General features: G+C 42.7%; 1 protein-coding gene across 1 annotated transcript in view; it reads right to left on the reverse strand.

Moving 5' to 3' along the window:
- LOC112214891 (neurexin-2-like) overlaps positions 1-25,000 on the reverse strand; it is a 1,125,107-nt gene that overhangs the window by 436,229 nt on the left and 663,878 nt on the right. The window contains 1 exon segment of the mRNA XM_042298402.1: positions 14,067-14,186. Within this exon segment, the coding sequence (XP_042154336.1) occupies positions 14,067-14,186 (120 nt within the window).

Raw genomic sequence — 25,000 nt, forward strand, 5'->3', positions numbered from 1 at the left:
CAATACATCTGATTTCCCCACTGTAAAAACAATGGGACATATTGGAATGCCGCGGACACAAATCAATATGGTTTCATTTGTGAATGTTATGCCATTGGGCTGGGTGAATTGATGTTAATAACTGGGTGTTGTACCGTTGTAAAGGGATGATGTATTCTCAGAGTGATCTCAATAGAATAAGGAGAGTTCAGAAGAAATAAAGTGGATGGTCTGAGAAAAGAGCATTGATCTGTTTGATATAATGCCTCGTTGGAGTTCCCAGCATGAGCTGGGTATTGATTTGGAATTCCTAAGAAAGTATAAATCAGATGAATGTTCAGCTCATGATAGTGTAGGAACCTAGGATTTAGAGCCATGACATATCAGCATTAAACCTCAATGCATGGAACCATTCTGACCGGGCCAGGAATCTTATATTGAAAGAAGAGAGAGCTGGGTTTATTCCCACAGTCAGACTAACATTCCCACTTTGAAAGAAGTGTGGATTTTTTTCTCTCTCCATTTTTTTCTGGTTGAGACTACAAATTAGAGCAATGTAAATGAATGGTAAACGCAGTAAAAGACTCAGAGTGCACCACTGTAATAACTAGAGCACACACACACAGGCAGGCACACAGGCAGGCACACACACACACTTCATTCAATTAAATCCGGGCGAGTGAAAAGGGCCTTAGCGAAAACAGACCGGGAGCTCCAGCTCTTTTCCAGTTGAAGGTTAGAGTTTACAGCTGTGGGCAAATCATCCCCAGTAAATAAGCCTGTTGTCCCGCTGCTCGCGAAAAGGAGCAAAATATCAATAGGATTCTTCTCAGTCGCAGCCGAGGCTCCCCGGACAGATCGTAATAACTGCAAACGTCGTAAAAAAAGATAGACGGAAAGAGAGAGAAAAATGTATTAAAACGTCACGAGCTGGGTCTGTGCTGTTAAACACGGCACACTGTATATTAGGAAGACCTGTGGAGATCAATGATTTGTCGTTTACGTTGGCCTCCAATTATTTATGATCTCACTAGCCATTCCTTATTCAGCCCCGCTTTAGAATGCCAGATTTTTTACACCTTACAAATTCCATTACAGATTTAGTGATAAAGCGGGACTGGAGTTTTTCAGGGAGGGGTGGGGGAGAGGCGGTGGGGGGGGTCCCTTGATCCAGCTCATGGGCGCACGGGCAGGGATACATACACACTCAAGCATGGATGGAAGGAACGAAGCAAGGCCAATGGAGAGGAGAGAGGTGAGGGTGTCCAACCTGATGATCTATATGAGATGCTTGTGTTTGGCTCTGATATCGACAGTGACATTCTGGTATGTGGGTTCGGATGAGAGATATTCAATATTAATTGAATATCAATATTATAATAATTCAATATTACTTGAATATTAATTATATTCAATATTAAAATAATAATGTCTACTAATATTCTAGGCTCAGAGTCCCAGTCCATACTCCCCTACCGCAAAGGTCATTATTTCAGGCTGTCAGTGGCTCCACTGACAAACGCTCTCTGGTGCTTGCACAACACACACACCGTATCAACCACCTTGCCAATGTACTGTATCCATACCTATGAGTCGTCGCTTTACTTCAGCAGACCAGTATTGTTCTGATGAGGGTTCCTCTTGGCTGGCTGACTGGCTGCAGACGTCGAGGGGTGAGTGTGTGTGTGTGTGTGTGTGTGTGTGTGTGTGTGTGTGTGTGTGTGTGTGTGTGTGTGTGTGTGTGTGTGTGTGTGTGTGTGTGTGTGTGTGTGTGTGTGTGTATATATGTGGGAGGGAGTGTTTGACTATGAGCTGAGGCAGCTTATGTTGGTGCCAATGTGTGTATGAGTGTGTGTGAGTGTGAGTGTGTGAGTGCGTGTGTGTGTGTGTGTGTTTATGTCGAGCAGCAGGCGAGAGATGAACAGCCTCCTTAATGACTCTCGGTCTCTGCATGTCTGGGTCCACTCTGGGTCCAGGTCACTGAGGCTAAAAGACTGAGGAGAGACCAACACCATGGACACAGACCACCACAGAGAAACAGTCATCCATTCAATGATGCCTGAAACATACCCCAGGCTGTCTGTGTCTGTCTGTCTCAGTATTTTTGTGTGTGTGTGTGTGTGTGTGTGTGTGTGTGTGTGTGTGTGTGTGTGTGTGTGTGTGTGTGTGTGTGTGTGTGTGTGTGTGTGTGTGTGTGTGTGTGTGTGTGTGTGTGTGTGTGTGTCAGTGGTGGCTGCTGAGGGGCCATTGGCTTAATCACCTAGGCACCACACTGGGTCCATTTAGTCATCTGGGGAGATCACACTTGTCATTGCCATCATGTACAGGAAAAGAAGCCATCGGAGAAGGAACAACAGCCACGGATAGCCAATTGTTCCTTTGAGCCAGACATGGACCAGTGATGTCCGATGTGTTAAAGAGCTATGAATCAATCTATGGCAAAAGCTGCCCTTGACAAAGAGGGCCCTCTATGTTGGACAAGAAGCCAAGAACATTGAGGGGAGAAGTAAAGAACATTAGCTACCACCATTTTATAGTTTTTCAATGAAGAGTTACTGTGCTGTACATCCGTGTGTGTTTGTGGTTGGAACGTACAGTATAGTTACTTAATATTCTTGTCATGAAAGCACCACAATGCATTCCAGAAATATACTAGGCATTAAGAAGCAGGGTTGGACTTAATTCGAATTCTGAAATATAAAAAAACCTTTAAAAAATTGCTTCTACTTTTGAGTTTATTGAGAAGCCATTGAAAATAAATATATATTTTTTTTATATAACTGAATTGCAATTTAATTTTACTTCCTAAATGCCTTCAATTCCAAATGAGGCCAATCCTGTTAAGAAGCGGCAATTCAATGTCAGTCGTGTTTTTGGGGAGGAGATGCATTTCTATTTGTAAAGAATGTGTTCTGCGGCCCACGGCTCTAACAGGGCGTCATGGTGTGGAGTGATCATTATCAATCACAGTAACCGTCTGCACCTGTGTGTGTGTGAGTAAATGTTATGCCGTGTGCATGTATGTGTTGATTGGTGTGTGGGAGGGAAGGAGGGGGGGGGGGATCACAAAATGCTTGAAGCGATAAACAGGAAAAGAGGGAAAAAGGAGGAGAAATCATTTCTTCCTGAAAGGCCCGTTGCTGGGCATCCTAAAGACACTGACGTCAGGGACGCCCTAGACCTCTGACCTCCTTCCATCCCTCCTTCAATTCATCCATAATCAACAACCTCTTGCTGAGGAACTCCTACACACAAAAGAAGGTTAGGGCCTCTGACACACTCTGCCCTAGGTTTGGATAGTAGCAAAAGGTGACGTTGACCTATGCATTGTGTAGGAAAGCTGCAAATGATGTCTGTTTCCATTGCCATCGTGGGATGCATCATAACAGGTGAAAGTGACACAATACCATACATTAAAAGTACTGGTGCTTTCTCTTTCCTACTGGGGCAAGTAACGCGCTACGCTGGAGCCCACTCCGCTAAAGAAAACTGATCACAGCAACAGCCATGTTTGTCATTTTGGTTGTAAGAGTTGATCAGAGACAGTATTTATTCAAATGTAATAACCATATTATTTTGCATTTGTTATAATGCAGAGGCAAGTAACTTTGAATCAGGACAAACTCCCAAATGCTGGGAATTGAAGAAATGAGAAGCCTTGAGTGGTTGATACCATTAGGACTTTAACAATAAGTGATTACCCATCTAATGCTCAGGTTGAACTTAAGGTGAAAAACGCATGATGAAAAAAGGCTACCCCATCCTGAGCCACGTAAAGGACTGTGTGTATGTCTGTGTGTGTGTGTGTGTGTGTGTGTGTGTGTGTGTGTGTGTGTGTGTGTGTGTGTGTATGTGTGTGTGTGTGTGTGTGTGTGTGTGTGTGTATGTCTGTGTGTGTGTGTGTGTGTGTATGTCTGTGTGTGTGTATGTGTGTGTGTGTGTGTGTGTGTGTGTGTGTGTGTGTGTGTGTGTGTGTGTGTGTGTGTGTGTGTGTGTGTGTGTGTGTGTGTGTGTGAGTGTGTGTGTGTGTGTGTGTGTGTGTGTGTGTGTGTGTGTGTGTGTGCGTATTCAGACAACGTGTCGCAACAGCCAGTCAGATTTGGCACTCTAACTAATCAGACGTTTGAAGCTGTGATTTACAAACCGTCAACAAACACAATTGACTAATATAACACGTGATCCAAGTGCTCCGATAAATAATTGCTTTCACCAGTCTCCCTCCTTCCTCTCCTCTTCAATGTGCAACGAGACGCTAGGCCTTTGATAACGCTAGCAAGTGGAGGGAGTGGGTCTCGAAGCAATTACCTCCGGCATTAATTGCCCTTTAATATGTGTTACAGTGAAGAAGCAATCAGTTTAGTAATTATGCTATGACGACCTGGAAAACGCCACCAATCCGTTCTGCCACAAAGCCTTACAGTCTCTTTTGATTGGAGTAGAGCGTAGTTCAGTTGTTCACCCTGAGGACACAATTGGCCAGATGCTAGGTACGCTAACCTACCAAAGCCATACCTCAGGTAAACTGCCTCACGGACAAGTACATATGTCTCCAAATGGCGACAAAGCATTCTAGCTTTTTATTGATATCTCAGGTTCTAAGTGAGGAAAACGACTCCGACCAATGAAGTAGGTGGTGGTGAGACTGGGTCTGAATGCCACGCTGTAGGTTGTGATGATGAAATGGAATGTACAGCAGAGATTGATTCCAATCAAATACATTCAGAACACAATTGTTACATGTGGAAAATAAGATTTTCTTACCACAGTTATGTTATTTGAACAACCCTTCTAAATGCATATCACTGGGACACCTCAAGTGATGACATCCCATTCCCCTGCCACTATCTCCTGAGAACCACAAAATACAGCCGCCAGTCCACCAAGGGTTTTCCTTCCCTCTCTCTTTGGGAGGCCGGAGCTGGCTCTCTGCCATATGCTCCAACATCATCTACTTTCCCCCTTTCATCCCTCCAGTCCCCCGGTGTCTGGGACGGATAGTGATCCCCATCCTTGTATTTTCTTTCTTGTTCCAGAGGATTTTCACACAGTAAAGGAGCTGCATTAGTTGTATTTACGGTCCTGTATGAACTACTGCCACGGAGTTACGAGCGGTTCACACTGCATTTCTCGCTTAACGAGACACTGGTTAATTGCTCGGGCGGGGGGCCGTCTCTCCCAGGGCCCCCGTCTTACGAATGCAGCGGAAGAGATGGCGGAGGGAATATAAACAACACCAACAATGACATGATGAGGGGAACAGGAGAGAGAGAGAGAGAGAGAGAGAGAGAGTGACATTCTTCTAAGGTCCCTTCAGGTACACTATATATACAAAAGTATGTGGACAACATCAGCAAAATAACTGTTTTTTTGGGAGCTTCATGAAATGGGTTTCTATGGCCGAGCAGCCGCACACAAGCCTAAGATCACCACACACAATGCCAAGAGTCGGCTGGAGTGGTGTAAAGCTCGCCTCCATTGGACTCTGGAGCAGTGGAAACGCTTCACCATCTGGCAGTCCGACAGACAAATCTGGGTTTGGTGGATGCCAGAACAACGCTACCTGCCCCAATACATAGAACCAACTGTAAAGTTTGGTGGAGGAGGAATAATGATCTGGGTCTGTTTCTCATGGTTTGGGCAGCTTAGTTCCAGTGAAGGGAAATATTAATGCTTCAGTATACAATGACATTATAGATGATTCTGTGCTTCCAACCTTGTGGCAACAGCTATACTTTGTGGCAACAATATGCACAGGCCCTTTCCTATTTCAGCATGACAATGCCCCCGTGCACAGAGCGAGGTCCATATAGAAATGGTTTGTCGAGATTGTTGTGGACAAACTTGACTGGCCTGCACAGAGCCCTGACCTCAATCCCATCAAACACCTTTTGGATGAATTGGAACGCTGACTGCGAGTCAGGCTTAATCGCCCAACCTCACAAATGGTTTATTTAACCTTTATTTAACTAGGCAAGTCAGTAAAGAACAAATTCTTATTTACAATGACGGCCTAGGAACAGTGGGTTAACTGCCTTGTTCAGGGGTAGAACAACAGATTTTTACCTTGTCAGCTCGGGGATTCGATATAACAACCTTTTGGTTACTGGCTCAATGCTCTAAACACTAGGCTACCAACCACCCTAATGCTCTTGTAGCTGAATGGAAGCAAGTCCCCGCAGCAATGTTCCAACATCTAGTGGAAAGTCTTCCCAGAAGAGTGGAGGCTGTTATAGCAGCAAAGAGGGGGCCAACTCCATATTAATGCCCATGATTTCGAATGAGATGTTTGTCAAGCAGTGGTGTCGTTCTGGTGAGGAGGGTTTCTTTTCTTTATCAGATCAGGGCTTCTGGGGGGACGTTTTTTTCTGCTTTCTGTACACTGTGTCTCACGACCCTGTCTACTAATGTCTTCAGCATTTACTTTAGTGTTTGTCAAGGGTAAGATGGACACAGGCAAGACAATTATCTCGTTACATGCTCTGGAGCCAGAGAGTTTCCAGCCTGTGTTTTCCATGTTAAAGTTGTGTTGAACAGAGTACGGCTGCCAAGGTTCACGCTCGACGTTCAAATTACAGAGAGAAGAGACATCTGACCCCTCAAATGAATCTCTCTTTCATTTCAGTCTTCTCAGGAGCAGATTGGCCACTTTCAGAGACGTCCCAGTTTGGTAGAGGGGGCTGAGACCCAGTGATGATCAGTCAACGATTCCTGTCAGCGAGGCGTGATGCTACATGCATCTCAATAATCAGCTCTGATCAAGACTGCTGAGAGTTAGAGTGAATGATGCTGCTGCTGCTGGTTGGTGATAGTTATGGCTGTTAAAGGGCTGGTACTACCAATCTATTTCCTATAGACCATAAAGCCTACAATATTAGCCTAGCTAGAACATGGACTGACTGACTGATTGACAGAACTGACTCTGGGCCTATAAACTTACCGCATTGCAAACTACATCACGACTCCACTCTCCCAAATAATCTTCTGCAACAGCAGGCTTACCATGATAATACCACAGAGTTTCTAAACCCAAAGGCACAACATCACAAAGCTTCTGGGAACGCTTGCGAAACAGACCAAGCAGACCAGACCGCGGTTTGAGATGTCACTTAGAGAAGTGAAAAATTCTTCCTTAGTTGTTCATTTTTTCGAAATCTAAAGACACAACCTAGATTGGAGCACATGTCTTAAGCAATTGAACTTGTTATTACTCCAACCTCATGAAAGTGACAAACTGACACCTTTTCATTTTTGTCAAAAACAACGCAGTTCAGTGCGACCGTTAGACCCGGTGGATGACGTGTGAGCTTAGCAAGCCAACATTGCTGTGACATTGCCTACAAGTGTGATCTGGGATTTCTATTGGAGAAGCAGTTTTAGCTATCTACATACAGTCTTTGATGATACCATAGAAGAAGAAGAGGGAGAGATGAAGGAGAGAGAGGAGGGAGGGAGGGAGGGAGAGAGAGAGAGAGTAGGAGGGAGGGAGATGGAGGAGAGAGAGGAGGGAGGGGGAGAAGGAGGAGAGAGATGGAGGAGAGAGAAGGAGGGAGGGGGAGAAGGAGGAGAGAGAGGAGAGAGGGAGGGAGGGAGGGAGAGAGTAGGAGGGAGGGAGATGGAGGAGAGAGAGGAGGGAGGGGGAGAAGGAGGAGAGAGATGGAGGAGAGAGAAGGAGGGAGGGGGAGAAGGAGGAGAGAGATGTAGGAGAGAGAAGGAGTGAGGGGGAGAAGGAGGAGAGAGAGAGAGATAGGGAGATAGGGAGATAGGGAGGGAGGGAGATAGGGAGGGAGGGAGGGGGAGGGAGGGAGGGAGGGAGGGAGGGAGGGGGAGGGAGGGAGGGAGGGAGGGAGGGAGGGAGGGAGGAGGGAGGGAGGGAGGGAGGGGGAGGGAGGGAGGGAGGGAGGGAGGGAGGGTAGAAGAGTGTGTCTGAGAACTGCTGTGTTGCTGACCGACAAGCATGCCCTATGTGTTAGATGGCACGAAGCACCAGCAGCCGGCTATATTCGAACAACGCAACATGCAACTGAAGACACACACACACACAGAGTATTCTCTGTTCAGACTTTCGCTGAATAGAACAGAAAAAGGAGCAATCAAATCATTGGGCAGCTGCAAAACAAAGGGATCCTCTTAACTCCAGTGACTAACAAGGCCGGACGTGTCATTTCTTACAAATACAGCGTACACCCCCCTCCTGTCTCAGCCTCCAGTATTTATGCTGCAGTAGTTTATGTGTCGGGGGGCTAGGGTCAGTTTGTTACATCTGGAGTACTTCTCCTGTCCTATTCGGTGTCCTGTGTGAATCTAAGTGTGCGTTCTCTAATTCTCTCCTTCTCTCCTTCTCTCTTTCTTTCTCTCTCTCGGAGGACCTGAGCCCTAGGACCATGCCCCAGGACTACCTGACATGGTGACTCCTTGCTGTCCCCAGACCACCTGACCGTGCTGCTGCTCAGGTTTCAACTGTTCTGCCTTATTATTATTCGACCACGCTGGTCATTTATGAACATTTGAACATCTTGGCCACGTTCTGTTATAATCTCCACCCGGCACAGCCAGAAGAGGACTGGCCACCCCACATAGCCTGGTTCCTCTCTAGGTTTCTTCCTAGGTTTTGGCCTTTCTAGGGAGTTTTTCTAGCCACCGTGCTTCTACACCTGCATTGCTTGCTGTTTGGGGTTTTAGGCTGGGTTTCTGTACAACACTTTGAGATATCAGCTGATGTACGAAGGGCTATATAAATCAATTTGATTTGATTTGATTTGAGAACCATGGAGAAAAACATGTGAAGGACGACATGAGCAGACGCAGCATCAGATTAGCACGATGTGGCATAGACATGTACACACACGCGCAACCGCGCACACACACACACACACACACACACACACACACACACACCCACACACCCACACACACCCACACACGTGCACACCCATGCGCACAGAACGCTGAAACCTAAGCCACACATTGCATGCACTTCCACAGAGGTGCATTCTGACTTAGTTACTGAGGAATACTGTGGAATACCAAGTGCTCCATTTATACACTATGCAGAAAAATGGACCAGTGCACCCGACACTGGCTCGGAATAACAAAGACCTTCACACAGAATGTGTATGTACACGTGCGATACCCAGTTTCCTTTGTTTCTCTCCTTCCCACACACTCATCCAACAGAGATATCAGATGTCCACCTTCACCAGCCTTTCCAGCTCAACATAGTGAACCCGTCACAGAGTGGGTCACTGGCAACAATACCACTCCACACAACAAAACAGAGAGCCTCTCCAAAAGGACATGCCTCCAAATATCCTCTGTGGATTGCCTTTGTTTCACTCTCAGTTGAGTTTATAGGATGGAACACAAGGAAAACTGGTGGAAAAATATGTATTTTCGACAAACAGATGAAGAGAAGTAAACAGGTGGTTCTCTGTCTTTGGTTCAGCGTCCGACAGATAGCTGTCAATCAATCCTTCTCTCTGAAGTCTCCAATGGTCTTCCATTGTTCCTGTTATGAGGAAGCTCTCATAAATCATGCAGATAGATACAAGAGGAAAACATGAGAGAGACAGAGCAGTAGTCTCCAGTCTGGATTGTATGTGAGTTGTCTCATATATAGTATAAAACAATTATCTTTTGCCATTTATTCAAATATAACTGCCAGAAATCCTTTCCCAGCTGTCTTAGCCCCAAAACTGAGTAACTCTGTAGTCAGACTCAAACGAGCAGAGCACGTAGAGTGTAAAAGTAAAATCTGAGTCTGTGAGGAGAATGCCTAATGCTAGAAGTGTGTGACCAAAGCACTGAAAATATCACATCTCCTATGCATTAGAAGAACTGCCGGAGGGCTTGGGCCTCAACAACAGGTGTCAGAACAGCCCTTAGAACAGCTAACCTGGGCACTTCCCATTTATGGCCCACAGCCTCCACACGTCACACCATGTTATGTCCACCAGGGAACAAAGGTGTGTGAATCTCCAAAGAGACTTACCTTCAGATAGAATGTAACACATTCCCATGCCAGTAACGGCGTCAGCCTCCGTAGAGCTTGTCATGCAATAAAGATGATTGGATTAATGAGGACATTGAAATGTCTAACCGTGTTTTTGTCCAGGCGTCTTGTTTCTGTGGTAATTTAGTGGTTTGTGGGAAATATTATCAAACATCACTGTCAAATATTGTGTGGTAAATAGCCGACAACAACAGTCTCTCCCGGCAGTTTTCTAGTAAATTCATATGCCTCATCTGTGTTCATAATCGGTGAGTGGAGCAACAACGCTAGTTGACATCCAGGCTAGCGTAGGATTATAATTGAGTGCACTCTTGAAATGTAAAGATACTTTAGAAAAGAAGCCTCTCCTGCCCAAAGTAAGGAGTCGGAAACAACTGGATATATCTGTTAATCGGTCTCTCTACCAACCAAAACATGTGTGAGTGTTTTTCTGTGTGTCTTGCTCACCCCTTTCATGTGAGCGAGGCTCATCTCCTTTGTGGCCATCTGGCTATAGTGATAAAACACGCCGGGTGGAAGTCACACACACACACACACACACACACACACACACACACACACACACACACACACACAGACACACACACACACACACACACACACACACACACACACAGACACACACACACACACACACACACAGACACACACAGACACACACACACACACACACACACACACACACACACACACACACACACACACAGACACACACACACACACACACACACACACACACACACACACACACACACACACACACACACACACACACACACACACACACACACACACACACACACACACACACACACAGACACAGACACACACACACACACACACACACACACACACACACACACACACAGACACACACAGACACACACACACACACACACACACACACACACTGGCTTCCATAGTTCTAAGGCCTCGCTCCTCTTTACAGCCAACAAGGGGGCCTGGACGGAGGACCACAAAGAGCAGGGAGAATCAATATGTTAATTTAAGACTGGAATTAAAAAAAGGCCTGAAATCCTTCCATTCTTTAAGCTTCTTTGAGGAGAATTCTATTGATTTTCATATCTCTTTTTAGGGGTGGTGGGTGGATGCGTGTGGAGGGTGAGCAGTGAGGGGTCACGGTGTGTGTCTGAGCATGCGTGTGAGTGAGTGTTATGCCTGTCTCAGTATGTCATTGCTTTGTCGGGGCAGATAACATAATTGCTCATCTCTGACTGTGTATGTGATCAAGACTGCAGTCATATGTGTAGCTGTGCTTATGAGATTAATTTTATTCTCAGGTACATTTCAACGAGCGTGCACGCTGCACTGCAGAATACTAAACACACTCTAGTGGCAGAGCAAGAAACCAAATATATAGTACCACACTGTTTGAGGAAAGGATTTGCGTGTGTGTGTGTGTGTGTGTGTGTGTGTGTGTGTGTGTGTGTGTGTGTGTGTGTGTGTACGCATGCTTGTTTAAAGTAAATATAAAGGCACCTTAAACATAAAGACACCTTTACCATAAAGGTACCTTAGCATTAAACATAAAGGCCCTCTTAAATATAAAGGCACCTTTAATATAAAGGCACCTTAACATTAAACATAAAGGCCCTCTTAAATATAAAGGCACCTTAAACATAAAGGCACCTTTAATATAAAGGCACCTTAGGTATAAAGGCAGATTGAATATAAATGCACCTTTAAATATAAAGGCACCTAAACATAAAGGCAGATTGAATATAAAATCACCTTAAACATAAAGGCAAATTGAATATAAAGGCACCTTAAATATAAGGCAAATTGAATATAAAGGCACCTTAAATATAAAGGCACCTTAAACATAAAGGCAAATTGAATATAAAGGCAGCTTAAATATAAAGAAACCTTGAAAGTTATTCAAATGCTCAACACCTGCTCTTTTCTAAAGCATAACACACGTTATCAGTGAAAATGCTTTTCTTTTCAAACCAATGGCTGGGAAGTCATTCGAGAACACATACAATGATACATGAAGTTTAGCAACTCTATAGCCTAGGGCGAATGCAGGAGAAGAATCATGAACTATTGAGAGTACATTGTAAACCGCACACTGGTTCAGAGTAGTTACCGTACACTTCTAAACAGTCACTATTTTCCGATTCACAATGGTATGCATAGGCACAAAGAGCTGGAGAATGTCAGGGGCTCCACTCGTACACAGTCCTACCTTGCATTGGTGGAGAAAGGAAAATTCCTTGAAAAGTGACACATTACGTCTTCAAATCAATGTTACACAAGCCAAGAAAGCTGAAGAATAGACGTCTTCAAATCAGATAACAAGACAGAATAGGAACTTGAATGTCACTGAGAACAAATATATTCCAGTGAAAGAACGGTAAAGGAGAGGTTTTTGTCTCTGCTCAAAGACGGCGGTAAAGGAAGTCTCTTCGGCTTTTTAGAACGCTATGGAAGAAACAGACAGGAACACAACAGCAGCACACAACACAACCATGCAGATAGTCAAGCTTGTAAGTATATGGTCGGAGGAGAGAAGAGAAGTGAGACCTAGCCAGCAGCCAATAGCACTCTCAGTTTAATATATTATAATATTTGAAGGTGTCTGAGCTGACCTGAAAAAGACCTTTCAGACATCAAACTTATACATCTCAAAATCAAATGTTAAGAAAAATAAAACCTGCTTTGCCCTTCAAAAGTTATCCTAATTGTGTCTGATTATTGTTGAGAATGTTCCGCAACAGCACAAGCAATGGTCAGCAAACCAAAGGGATAGGGGCCTATTAGCGAGGCGCAGAGGTCCAGTGACCTAGTGTGCTGCGTCTCTGTTGGAAGCCGATGATTGATGAAAGTCTGCCATTAGACAGTCAGTAGAACTGGTTTAATCAGAAATAAATGACTCCCTCAGTGTTAGTCCTCACTCTTCAGTCACCGGTTAGGTCATTTTAGCTCTACACTATAGAGGATACCATTAGACAAGGTAATGTCAATGTCGATATTCTCTTGGTTAGGCGGATGGCGAATAGACTTTGTAGTCGGTATGAAACATTGGTTTTACTGGGTGCTACGTCAGGTGGTAGCAATTGCTATAGAACGAGCTTGATCTCTAGGAGATATTATGGTTGTGGGTAAATGTGTAGAGACATTGGGGCTGGCTGCTGGAGGGATTGCTCTCTCTCTCTACCCACACACACACATACACACACACACACACACACAGACACACACCCACACACACATACACACCCACACACACACACACGCACGCACACACACACACACACACACGCACACACGCACGCACACACACACACACACACACACACACACACACACACACACACACACACACACACGCACATGTTCACCACTCTCGTTGGCCGCTTCTGGGCATCTCAGCCGACCTCAGCACCACAAACACCAATCTCTCCAATCTTAAAAAATAAGTCTGAATATTAAACTCACTAATAGCCCCACTGACACTTTGCTGAGCTAGGAGAGCATAGGCATCGGCGTGCCTCTCTTCCCCTCTCCTCCAATTATTCTACCCTCAAACTCATCACAGGCAAGATAAGAGGAGGTCAATATGGATCTGAGTTTAACTCCTTAATAAGCTAACAAAGTAAACCCCCTGCTCTATGAACCTTGGACCGTATCTCTCTGGCCGTGTTCTACATGAATTTAGTCTGTGGGGGATATGGATAGAATGCTAACTCACTCCAAATGAGCCTCTCACACGAACAATACTAACATATCTTAATGTGTCCACTAGGGAGAGCTAGAGAGAGCTATCAAACACAGACCCAAAAGATACTTCAAACCAAACACGACATACTGTATATTACCTGCAACTGAAAGTAGTCTATACCCATTTATAAACTGGGTAGTTCGAGCCCTGAATGCTGATTCCGTGTTGCGTTGTGCCTAAGAACAGCCCTTAGCCGTGGTATATTGGCCATATGCCACAACCCCTAGGGGCTTATTGCTTAAATAGAACCAGACCACTCTACACAACCTACACACAACCTTCACACAACATACACAACCTTCACACAACCCAGCACGGCGATGTTGTACTCACGGTCGCTACAGAAGGAGCCTCCATAGGACGTCATGGTGCAGTCGCAGGAGAAGCCCTCCCACTGCTGGAGACACACCCCCTGATTGTAGCAGGAGTCCTCCGTACAGGTGGTGCTAGGTCCTGGGGGATTGGTTGGAGAACAAGGTCATTGTACAACACACAACACTCACACATTTGTTGTATGTCAATCTATGTGAGGACATTGGAAAATAACTGTAATCATAAATCCTAAGGATCAGGCAACATTCGCACTGAGCTAAAGGGTAGAGCTTCCGCTTTCAATGTGCGGGACTCTAACCCGGAAGCTCATAAAAAATCCTGCTATGCCCTCCGGCGAACCATCAAACAGGAAAAGTGTCAATACAGAGCTAAGATTGAATCGTACTACACCGGCACTGACCCTCGTCTTGTGTGGCAGTGCTTGCAAACATTTACAGACTACAAAGGGAAGCACAGCCGCGAGCTGCCCAGTGTCAAGAGCCTACCAGACGAACTAAATCACTTCAATGCTCACTTCAAGGCAAGCAACACAGAAGCATGCATGAGAGCATCAGCTGTTCCGGACTAATGTGTGATCACGCTCTCCATAGCCTACGTGAGTAAGACCTTTAAACAGGTCAACATTCACAAGGCTGCGGGGCCAGACGGATTACCAGGATGTGTGCTCCGGGCATGTGCTAATTAACTGGCAGGTGTCTTCACCGACATTTTCAACATGTCCCTGATTGAGTCTGTAATACCAACATGTTTCAAGCAGACCACCATAATCCCTGTGCCCGCAACCTACCTAAATGACAACCGACCAGTAGAACTCACGTCCGTAGCCATGAAGTGCTATGAAAGGCTGGTAATGGCTCACATCAACACCATTATCCCAGAAACACTAGACCCACTCCAATTTGCATACTCCCCAAACAGATCCACAGATAATGCAACCTCTATTGCACTCCACACTGCCCTTTCCCACCTGGACAAAAGAAACACCTACGTGAGAATGCTATTCATTGACTACATCTCAGCGTTCAACACCATAGTACCCTCAAAGCTCATCACTAAGCTAAGGATCCTGGGACTAAACACCTCGCTCTTTAACTGGATCCTTTACTTCCTGACGGGCCACCCACAGGTGGTGAGGGTAGGTAGCAACACATCTGCCACGCTGATCCTCAACACTGGAGCCCCTCAAGGGTGTGTGCTCAGTCCCCTCCTGTACTCCCTGTTCACCCACGACTGCGTGGCCAGGCACGACTCCAACACCATCATTAAGTTTGCGGACAACACAACAGTGGTAGGCCTGATCACCGACAATGACGAGACAGAATAACGATTGTGCCAGAATAACAACCTATCCCTCAACGTAACCAAGACTAAGGAGATGATTGTGGACTACAGGAAACGGAGGAACAAGCACGCCCCCGTTCTCATAGAGGAGCAGGTCGAGAGCTTCAAGTTCTTTGGTGTCCACATCACCAACAAACCCTTAATTGTCGAAACACACCAAGACAGTCATGAAGAGGGCACGACAGAGCCTATTCCCCCTCAGGAAACTAAAAAGATTTTGCATGGGACTTCATATCCTCAAAAGGTTCCACAGCTGCAACATCGAGAGCATCCTGACTGGTTGCATCACTGCCTGGTACGGCAACTGCTTGGCCTCCGACCGCAATCCAGGACCTCTACACCAGGAGGTGTCAGAGAAAGGCCCTAAAAATTGTCCAAGTCCAAGTCCCCAGCCAATGCTTGGCCTCCGACAGCCATCCAGGACCTCTACACCAGGAGGTGTCACAGAAACGCCCTAAAAGGACATAAAAATTGTCCAAGTCCCCAGCCACCCCGGTCATAGACTGTTCTCTCTACAACCGCATGGCAAGTGGTACTGGAGCGCCAAGTCTAGGACCAAAAGGCTTCTCAACAGTCTTTACGCCAAAGCCATAAGACTCCTGAACAGGTAATCAAATGGCTACCCCGACAATTTGCATTATGTGCCTCCTCCCACCCCCTCTTTTACGCTACTGCTACTCTCTGTTTTTCTTATATGCATAGTCACTTTAACTATACACTCATGTACATACTACCTCAACTAGCCCGACTAACCGGTGCCCCTGCACATTGGCTACCCGGACTATCTGCATTGTGTCCCACCACCCCCCACCCGCCAACCTCTTTTTTAAGCTACTGCTACTCTCTGTTTATCATATACGCATAGTCACTTTAACCATACCTACATGGTAACCGCTGCCTGTATATAGCCTCTCTACTGTATATAGCCTCTCTACTGTATATAGCCTCTCTACTGTATATAGCCTCGCTACTGTATATAGCCTCTCTACTGTATATAGCCTCTCTACTGTCTATAGGCTCTCTACTGTATATAGCCTCTCTACTGTATATAGCCTCTCTACTGTATATAGCCTCGCTACTGTACATAGCCTCTCTACTGAATATAGCCTCTCCACTGTATATAGCCTCTCTACTGTATATAGCCTCGCTACTGTATATAGCCTCTCTACTGTATATAGCCTCTACTGTATATAGCCTCTCTACTGTATATATAGCCTTTCTACTGTATATAGCCTCTCTACTGTATATAGTCTCTCTACTGTATATAGCCTCTACTGTATATAGCCTCTCTACTGTATATAGCCTCTCTACTGTATATAGCCTCTCTACTGTATATAACCTCTCTACTGTATATAGCCTCTCTACTGTATATAACCTCTCTACTGTATATAACCTCTACTGTATATAGCCTCTACTGTATATAGCCTCTACTGTATATAGCCTCTCTACTGTATATAACCTCTCTACTGTATATAACCTCTCTACTGTATATAGCCTCTACTGTATATAGCCTCTCTACTGTATATAGCCTCTCTACTGTATATAGCCTCTCTACTGTATATAACCTCTCTACTGTATATAGCCTCTCTACTGTATATAGCCTCTCTACTGTACATAGCCTCGCTACTGTATATAGCCTCTCTACTGTATATAGCCTCTCTACTGTCTATAGGCTCTCTACTGTATATAGCCTCTCTACTGTATATAGCCTCTCTACTGTATATAGCCTCGCTACTGTATATAGCCTCTCTACTGAATATAGCCTCTCTACTGTATATAGCCTCTCTACTGTATATAGCCTCGCTACTGTATATAGCCTCTACTGTATATAGCCTCTCTACTGTATATATAGCCTCTCTACTGTATATAGCCTCTCTACTGTATATAGCCTCTCTACTGTATATAGCCTCGCTACTGTATATAGCCTCTCTACTGTATATAGCCTCTCTACTGTATATAACCTCTCTACTGTATATAGCCTCTCTACTGTATATAACCTCTCTACTGTATATAACCTCTACTGTATATAGCCTCTACTGTATATAGCCTCTACTGTATATAGCCTCTCTACTGTATATAACCTCTCTACTGTATATAACCTCTCTACTGTATATAGCCTCTACTGTATATAGCCTCTCTACTGTATATAACCTCTCTACTGTATATAGCCTCTCTACTGTATATAGCCTCTCTACTGTATATAGCCTCTCTACTGTATATAGCCTCTCTACTGTATATAACCTCTCTACTGTATATAGCCTCTCTACTGTATATAGCCTCTCTACTGTATATAGCCTCTACTGTATATAGCCTCTCTACTGTATATAGCCTCTCTACTGTATATAGCCTCTCTACTGTACATAGCCTCTCTACTGTATATAGCCTCTCTACTGTACATAGCCTCTCTACTGTATATAACCTCTACTGTATATAGCCTCTCTACTGTATATAACCTCTCTACTGTATATAACCTATCTACTGTCTATAACCTCTCTACTGTATATAGCCTCTCTACTGTATATAGGCTCTCTACTGTATATAGCCTCTCTACTGTATATAGCCTCTACTGTATATAGCCTCTCTACTGTATATAGCCTCTCTACTGTATATAGCCTCTCTACTGTATATAACCTCTCTACTGTATATAGCCTCTCTACTGTACATAGCCTCTCTACTGTATATAGCCTGTCTACTGTACATAGCCTCTCTACTGTATATAGCCTCTCTACTGTACATAGCCTCTCTACTGTATATAGCCTATCTACTGTATATAGCCTCTACTGTATATAGCCTCTCTACTGTATATAGCCTCTCTACTGAATATAGCCTCTCTGCTGTATATAGGCTCTCTACTGTATATAGCCTCTCTACTGTATGTAGGCTCTCTACTGTATATAGCCTCTCTACTGTATATAGCCTCTCTACTGTATATAGTCTCTCTACTGTATATAACCTCTCTATTGTATATAACCTCTCTACTGTATATAGCCTCTCTACTGTATATAGCCTCTACTGTATATAGCCTCTCTACTGAATATAGCCTCTCTACTGTATATAGCCTCGCTACTGTATATAGCCTCTCTACTGTATATAGCCTCTCTACTGTATATAGCCTCTCTACTGTATATAACCTCTCTACTGTATATAACCTCTACTGTATATAGCCTCTACTGTATATAGCCTCTACTGTATATAGCCTCTCTACTGTATATAACCTCTCTACTGTATATAGCCTCTCTACTGTATATAGCCTCTCTACTGTATATAGCCTCTCTACTGTATATAACCTCTCTACTGTATATAGCCTCTCTACTGTATATAGCCTCTCTACTGTATATAACCTCTCTACTGTATATAGCCTCTCTACTGTATATAGCCTCTCTACTGTATATAGCCTCTCTACTGTATATAGCGGCTCTACTGTATATAGCCTCTCTACTGTATATAGCCTCTCTACTGTATATAGCCTCTCTATTGTATATAACCTCTCTACTGTATATAGCCTCTCTACTGTATATAGCCTCTACTGTATATAGCCTCTCTACTGAATATAGCCTCTCTACTGTATATAACCTCTCTACTGTATATAACCCCTACTGTATATAGCCTCTACTGTATATAGACTCTACTGTATATAGCCTCTCTACTGTATATAACCTCTCTACTGTATATAACCTCTCTACTGTATATAGCCTCTACTGTATATAGCCTCTCTACTGTATATAGCCTCTCTACTGTATATAGCCTCTCTACTGTATATAGCCTCTCTACTGTATATAACCTCTCTACTGTATATAGCCTCTCTACTGTATATAGCCTCTCTACTGTATATAACCTCTCTACTGTATATAGCCTCTCTACTGTATATAGCCTCTCTACTGTATATAGCCTCTCTACTGTATATAGGCTCTCTACTGTATATAGGCTCTCTACTGTATATAGCCTCTCTACTGTATATAACCTCTCTACTGTATATAACCTCTCTACTGTATATAGCCTCTCTACTGAATATAGCCTCTCTACTGTATATAGCCTCTCTACTGTATATAGCCTCTCTACTGTATATAGCCTCTCTACTGTATATAGCCTCTCTACTGTATATAGCCTCTCTACTGTATGTAGGCTCTCTACTGTATATAGCCTCTCTACTGTATATAGCCTCTCTACTGTATATAGCCTCTCTACTGTATATAACCTCTCTATTGTATATAACCTCTCTACTGTATATAGCCTCTCTACTGTATATAGCCTCTACTGTATATAGCCTCTCTACTGAATATAGCCTCTCTACTGTATATAGCCTCGCTACTGTATATAGCCTCTCTACTGTATATAGCCTCTCTACTGTATATAGCCTCTCTACTGTATATAACCTCTCTACTGTATATAGCCTCTACTGTATATAGCCTCTACTGTATATAGCCTCTACTGTATATAGCCTCTACTGTATATAACCGCTCTACTGTATATAGCCTCTCTACTGTATATAACATCTCTACTGTATGTAGCCTCTCTACTGTATATAACCTCTCTACTGTATATAGCCTTTCTACTATATATAGCCTCTCTACTGTATATAACCTCTCTACTGTATATAGCCTCTCTACTGTATATAACCTCTCTACTGTATATAGCCTCTCTACTGTATATAGCGTCTACTGTATATAGCCTCTCTACTGTATATAGCCTCTCTACTGTATATAGCCTCTCTACTGTACATAGTCTCTCTACTGTATATAGCCTATCTACTGTACATAGCCTCTCTACTGTATATAACCTCTCTACTGTATATAGCCTCTCTACTGTATATAACCTCTCTACTGTATATAACCTCTCTACTGTATATAACCTCTCTACTGTATATAGCCTCTCTACTGTATATAGGCTCTCTACTGTATATAGCCTCTCTACTGTATATAACCTCTCTATTGTATATAACCTCTCTACTGTATATAGCCTCTCTACTGTATATAGCCTCTACTGTATATAGCCTCTCTACTGAATATAGCCTCTCTACTGAATATAGCCTCTCTGCTGTATATAGGCTCTCTACTGTATATAGCCTCTCTACTGTATGTAGGCTCTCTACTGTATATAGTCTCTCTACTGTATATAGCCTCTCTACTGTATATAGCCTCTCTACTGTATGTAGGCTCTCTACTGTATATAGCCTCTCTACTGTATATAGCCTCTCTACTGTATATAGCCTCTCTACTGTATATAGCCTCTACTGTATATAGCCTCTCTACTGTATATAGCCTCTCTACTGAATATAACCTCTCTACTGTATATAGCCTCTCTACTGTATATAGCCTCTCTACTGTATATAACCTATCTACTGTATATAGCCTCTCTACTGTATATAACCTCTTTACTGTATATAACCTCTACTGTACATAGCTTCTCTACTGTATATAGCCTCTCTACTGTATATAGCCCCTCTACTGTATATAGCCTCTCTACTGTATATAGCCTCTCTACTGTATATAGCCTCTCTACTGTATATAACCTCTACTGTATATAGGCTCTCTACTGTATATAGCCTCTCTACTGTATATAGCCTCTCTACTGTATATAGCCTCTCTACTGTATATAACCTCTACTGTATATAGCCTCTCTACTGTATATAGCCTCTCGACTGTATATAGCCTCTCTACTGTATATAACCTCTACTGTATATAGCCTCTCTACTGTATATAACCTCTCTACTGTATATAGCCTCTCTACTGTATATAACCTCTCTACTGTATATAACCTCTTCTGTATATAGGCTCTCTACTGTATATAGCCTCTACTTTATATAGCCTCTACTGTATATAACCTCTCTACTGTATATAACCTCTTCTGTATATAGGCTCTCTACTGTATATAGCCTCTACTTTATATAGCCTCTACTGTATATAGCCTCTCTACTGTATATAACCTCTCTACTGTATATAATCTCTACTGTATATAGCCTCTCTACTGTATATAACCTCTCTACTGTATATAACCTCTACTGTATATAGCCTCTCTACTGTATATAGCCTCTCTACTGTATATAACCTCTCTACTGTATATAGCCTCTCTACTGTATATAACCTCTCTACTGTATATAGCCTCTCTACTGTATATAGCCCCTCTACTGTATATAGCCTCTCTACTGTATATAGCCTCTCTACTGTATATAACCTCTACTGTATATAACCTCTCTACTGTATATAACCTCTCTACTGTATATAGCCTCTCTACTGTATATAGGCTCTCTACTGTATATAGCCTCTCTACTGTATATAACCTCTCTATTGTATATAACCTCTCTACTGTATATAGCCTCTCTACTGTATATAGCCTCTACTGTATATAGCCTCTCTACTGAATATAGCCTCTCTACTGAATATAGGCTCTCTGCTGTATATAGCCTCTCTACTGTATGTAGGCTCTCTACTGTATATAGTCTCTCTACTGTATATAGCCTCTCTACTGTATATAGCCTCTCTACTGTATATAGCCTCTCTACTGTATATAGCCTCTACTGTATATAGCCTCTCTACTGTATATAGCCTCTCTACTGAATATAACCTCTCTACTGTATATAGCCTCTCTACTGTATATAGCCTCTCTACTGTATATAACCTCTTTACTGTATATAACCTCTACTGTATATAGCTTCTCTACTGTATATAGCCTCTCTACTGTATATAGCCTATCTACTGTACATAGCCTCTCTACTGTATATAACCTCTCTACTGTATATAGCCTCTCTACTGTATATAACCTCTACTGTATATAGGCTCTCTACTGTATATAGCCTCTCTACTGTATATAGCCTCTCTACTGTATATAGCCTCTCTACTGTATATAACCTCTACTGTATATAGCCTCTCTACTGTATATAGCCTCTCGACTGTATATAGCCTCTCTACTGTATATAACCTCTACTGTATATAGCCTCTCTACAGTATATAACCTCTCTACTGTATATAGCCTCTCTACTGTATATAACCTCTCTACTGTATATAACCTCTTCTGTATATAGGCTCTCTACTGTATATAGCCTCTACTTTATATAGCCTCTACTGTATATAGCCTCTCTACTGTATATAACCTCTCTACTGTATATAATCTCTACTGTATATAGCCTCTCTACTGTATATAACCTCTCTACTGTATATAACCTCTACTGTATATAGCCTCTCTACTGTATATAGCCTCTCTACTGTATATAACCTCTCTACTGTATATAGCCTCTCTACTGTATATAACCTCTCTACTGTATATAACCTCTACTGTATATAGCCTCTCTCCTGTATATAGCCTCTCTACTGTATATAGCCCCTCTACTGTATATAGCCTCTCTACTGTATATAGCCTCTCTACTGTATATAACCTCTACTGTATATAGCCGCTCTACTGTATATAGCATCTCTACTGTATATAGCCTCTCTACTGTATATAGCCTCTCTACTGTATATAGCCCCTCTACTGTATATAACCTCCACTGTATATAGCCTCTCTACTGTATATAGCCTCTCTATTGTATATAGCCTCTACTGTATATAGCCTCTCTACTGTCTATAGGCTCTCTACTGTATATAGCCTCTCTACTGTATATAGCCTCTCTACTGTATATAACCTCTACTGTATATAGCCTCTCTACTGTATATAGCCTCTCTACTGTATATAGCCTCTCTACTGTATATAGCCTCTCTACTGTATATAGCCTCTCTACTGTATATAGCCTCGCTAATGTTTTTTTTTTTTTTTTTTTTTTTTTTACAGCTGTTTTTATATATTTTTTGCTTAAAAATGGCTTTGTTGCTTAAAGCCTGAAAGTAAGCATTTCACTGTCAGGTTGTATTTTGCGCACGTGACAAATACACTTTGATTTGATTTGAAGGTGTCAATATATACATCTATACTGCTTTTTGTCAATGTGGGCAAACTGTAATCCTCTGTAGGGTGCTCAAGGGGAACAGGTTCAATACATGTTCTGTATGTCACTCTGGAGAAGAGCGTCTGCTACTAAAACGTCAAATGTAATGACATAAAGACCTGTTTATGTCAATATGGGAATATAGGGGACTAACTGTAATCATATCCATAACATGGGCTATTTGGTTCATTCTGATTTAATCAAGGTTGGTCAAAAAGTCTTAAAGATGAATTTAATATTTATTCTGGGTTTAAACCTGAATTCCCGGCAGTCATTTAACTGGGAGTCATATTCGTTGATTTGAATGTTGAAAGAGTGGGGAAGGTTCGGGTCGAACCGAGTTGAAAGAGAAAGGGGACTTAACAATGACATGGATGGCTGTGCTCATTAAAATTCTCCAATTAGAAAAAGCAACTATTGTAATTTCTCAGCGGAGTTCCCGAGCACATGAGAGTGATAAGTGAATTGCATGTTAGCCAGGAGGTATTCAAAACAACTGTGCCTCTGTTATCAAACCCATTAATACCTGCTGATGCTTCAGATTACCAATGACCCATAGAAAACCATAGCTGGATAATTAACAGGTAAACCTTCCATGTCACTTGCATTTGGTGTGTGATAAAAACAACAACTAATGAAAGCTTAATTTATTATTCAACAGGCAAATAGGTTTTTAATTAAATCATAAGCCTGACTTAGATTATATATTTTTTTGTTCAATGGCCGGCGCTCTAAAAATAAGTTATTTAAGATGATCAATTTAATAGAAGCTTGATCTTTTGGACAGAAAAGTGACAGACCATTTAGGGAGAACTAACTTATTACTAAGTCAATTAGTCAAATACACTTACAAAGCATGTACAGTCATTTATTTCAAAACATAAACAACACATGTTACTATTTACACATCTTAAGAGCAGACCAATTAAGCCAAAACTTTGAATTTTATAAGAGCGCAGGTCATGTCCTCAATGTTATTCCAAAATGGCCACTTTAAATGAGATGTCGTCATTTTATCACTTCATGTTTTAATTGCCCCACTGCTGTGATTACTCCATCAATCAGGTCGTAATACATGAACCCTAGAGTCTCTAATTAAACATTTTGCAATAATTATTATTGAAGTCAATCACAATATTATCACAGTGTTACACACTATTGATCAGCTGCTGCAACAACAACAACCATGGTGTATGTTTTAGAATTTAGTTTAGAACCTTTTGAGTAAGAGGTTGTAAACTTGTCATTGAGATGCCTTGTATTTGGTGTGAGCAGTAGAGTTGTAAACTTGTCATTGAGATGCCTTGTATTTGGTGTGAGCAGTAGAGTTGTAAACTTGTCTTTGAGATGCCTTGTATTTGGTGTGAGCAGTAGAGTTGTAAACTTGTCTTTGAGATGCCTTGTATTTGGTGAGCAGTAGAGTTGTAAACTTGTCTTTGAGATGCCTTGTATTTGGTGTGAGCAGTAGAGTTGTAAACGTGTCTTTGAGATGCCTTGTATTTGGTGTGAGCAGTAGAGTTGTAAACGTGTCTTTGAGATGCCTTGTATTTGGTGTGAGCAGTAGAGTTGTAAACTTGTCTTTGAGATGCCTTGTATTTGGTGTGAGCAGTAGAGTTGTAAACTTGTCATAACAAATACACTATGCAGTGCATTCGGAAAATATTCAGACCTCTTGACT

This window comes from Oncorhynchus tshawytscha, linkage group LG15 (assembly GCF_018296145.1).
Source record: "Oncorhynchus tshawytscha isolate Ot180627B linkage group LG15, Otsh_v2.0, whole genome shotgun sequence".
Classification (NCBI taxonomy): domain Eukaryota; kingdom Metazoa; phylum Chordata; class Actinopteri; order Salmoniformes; family Salmonidae; genus Oncorhynchus; species Oncorhynchus tshawytscha.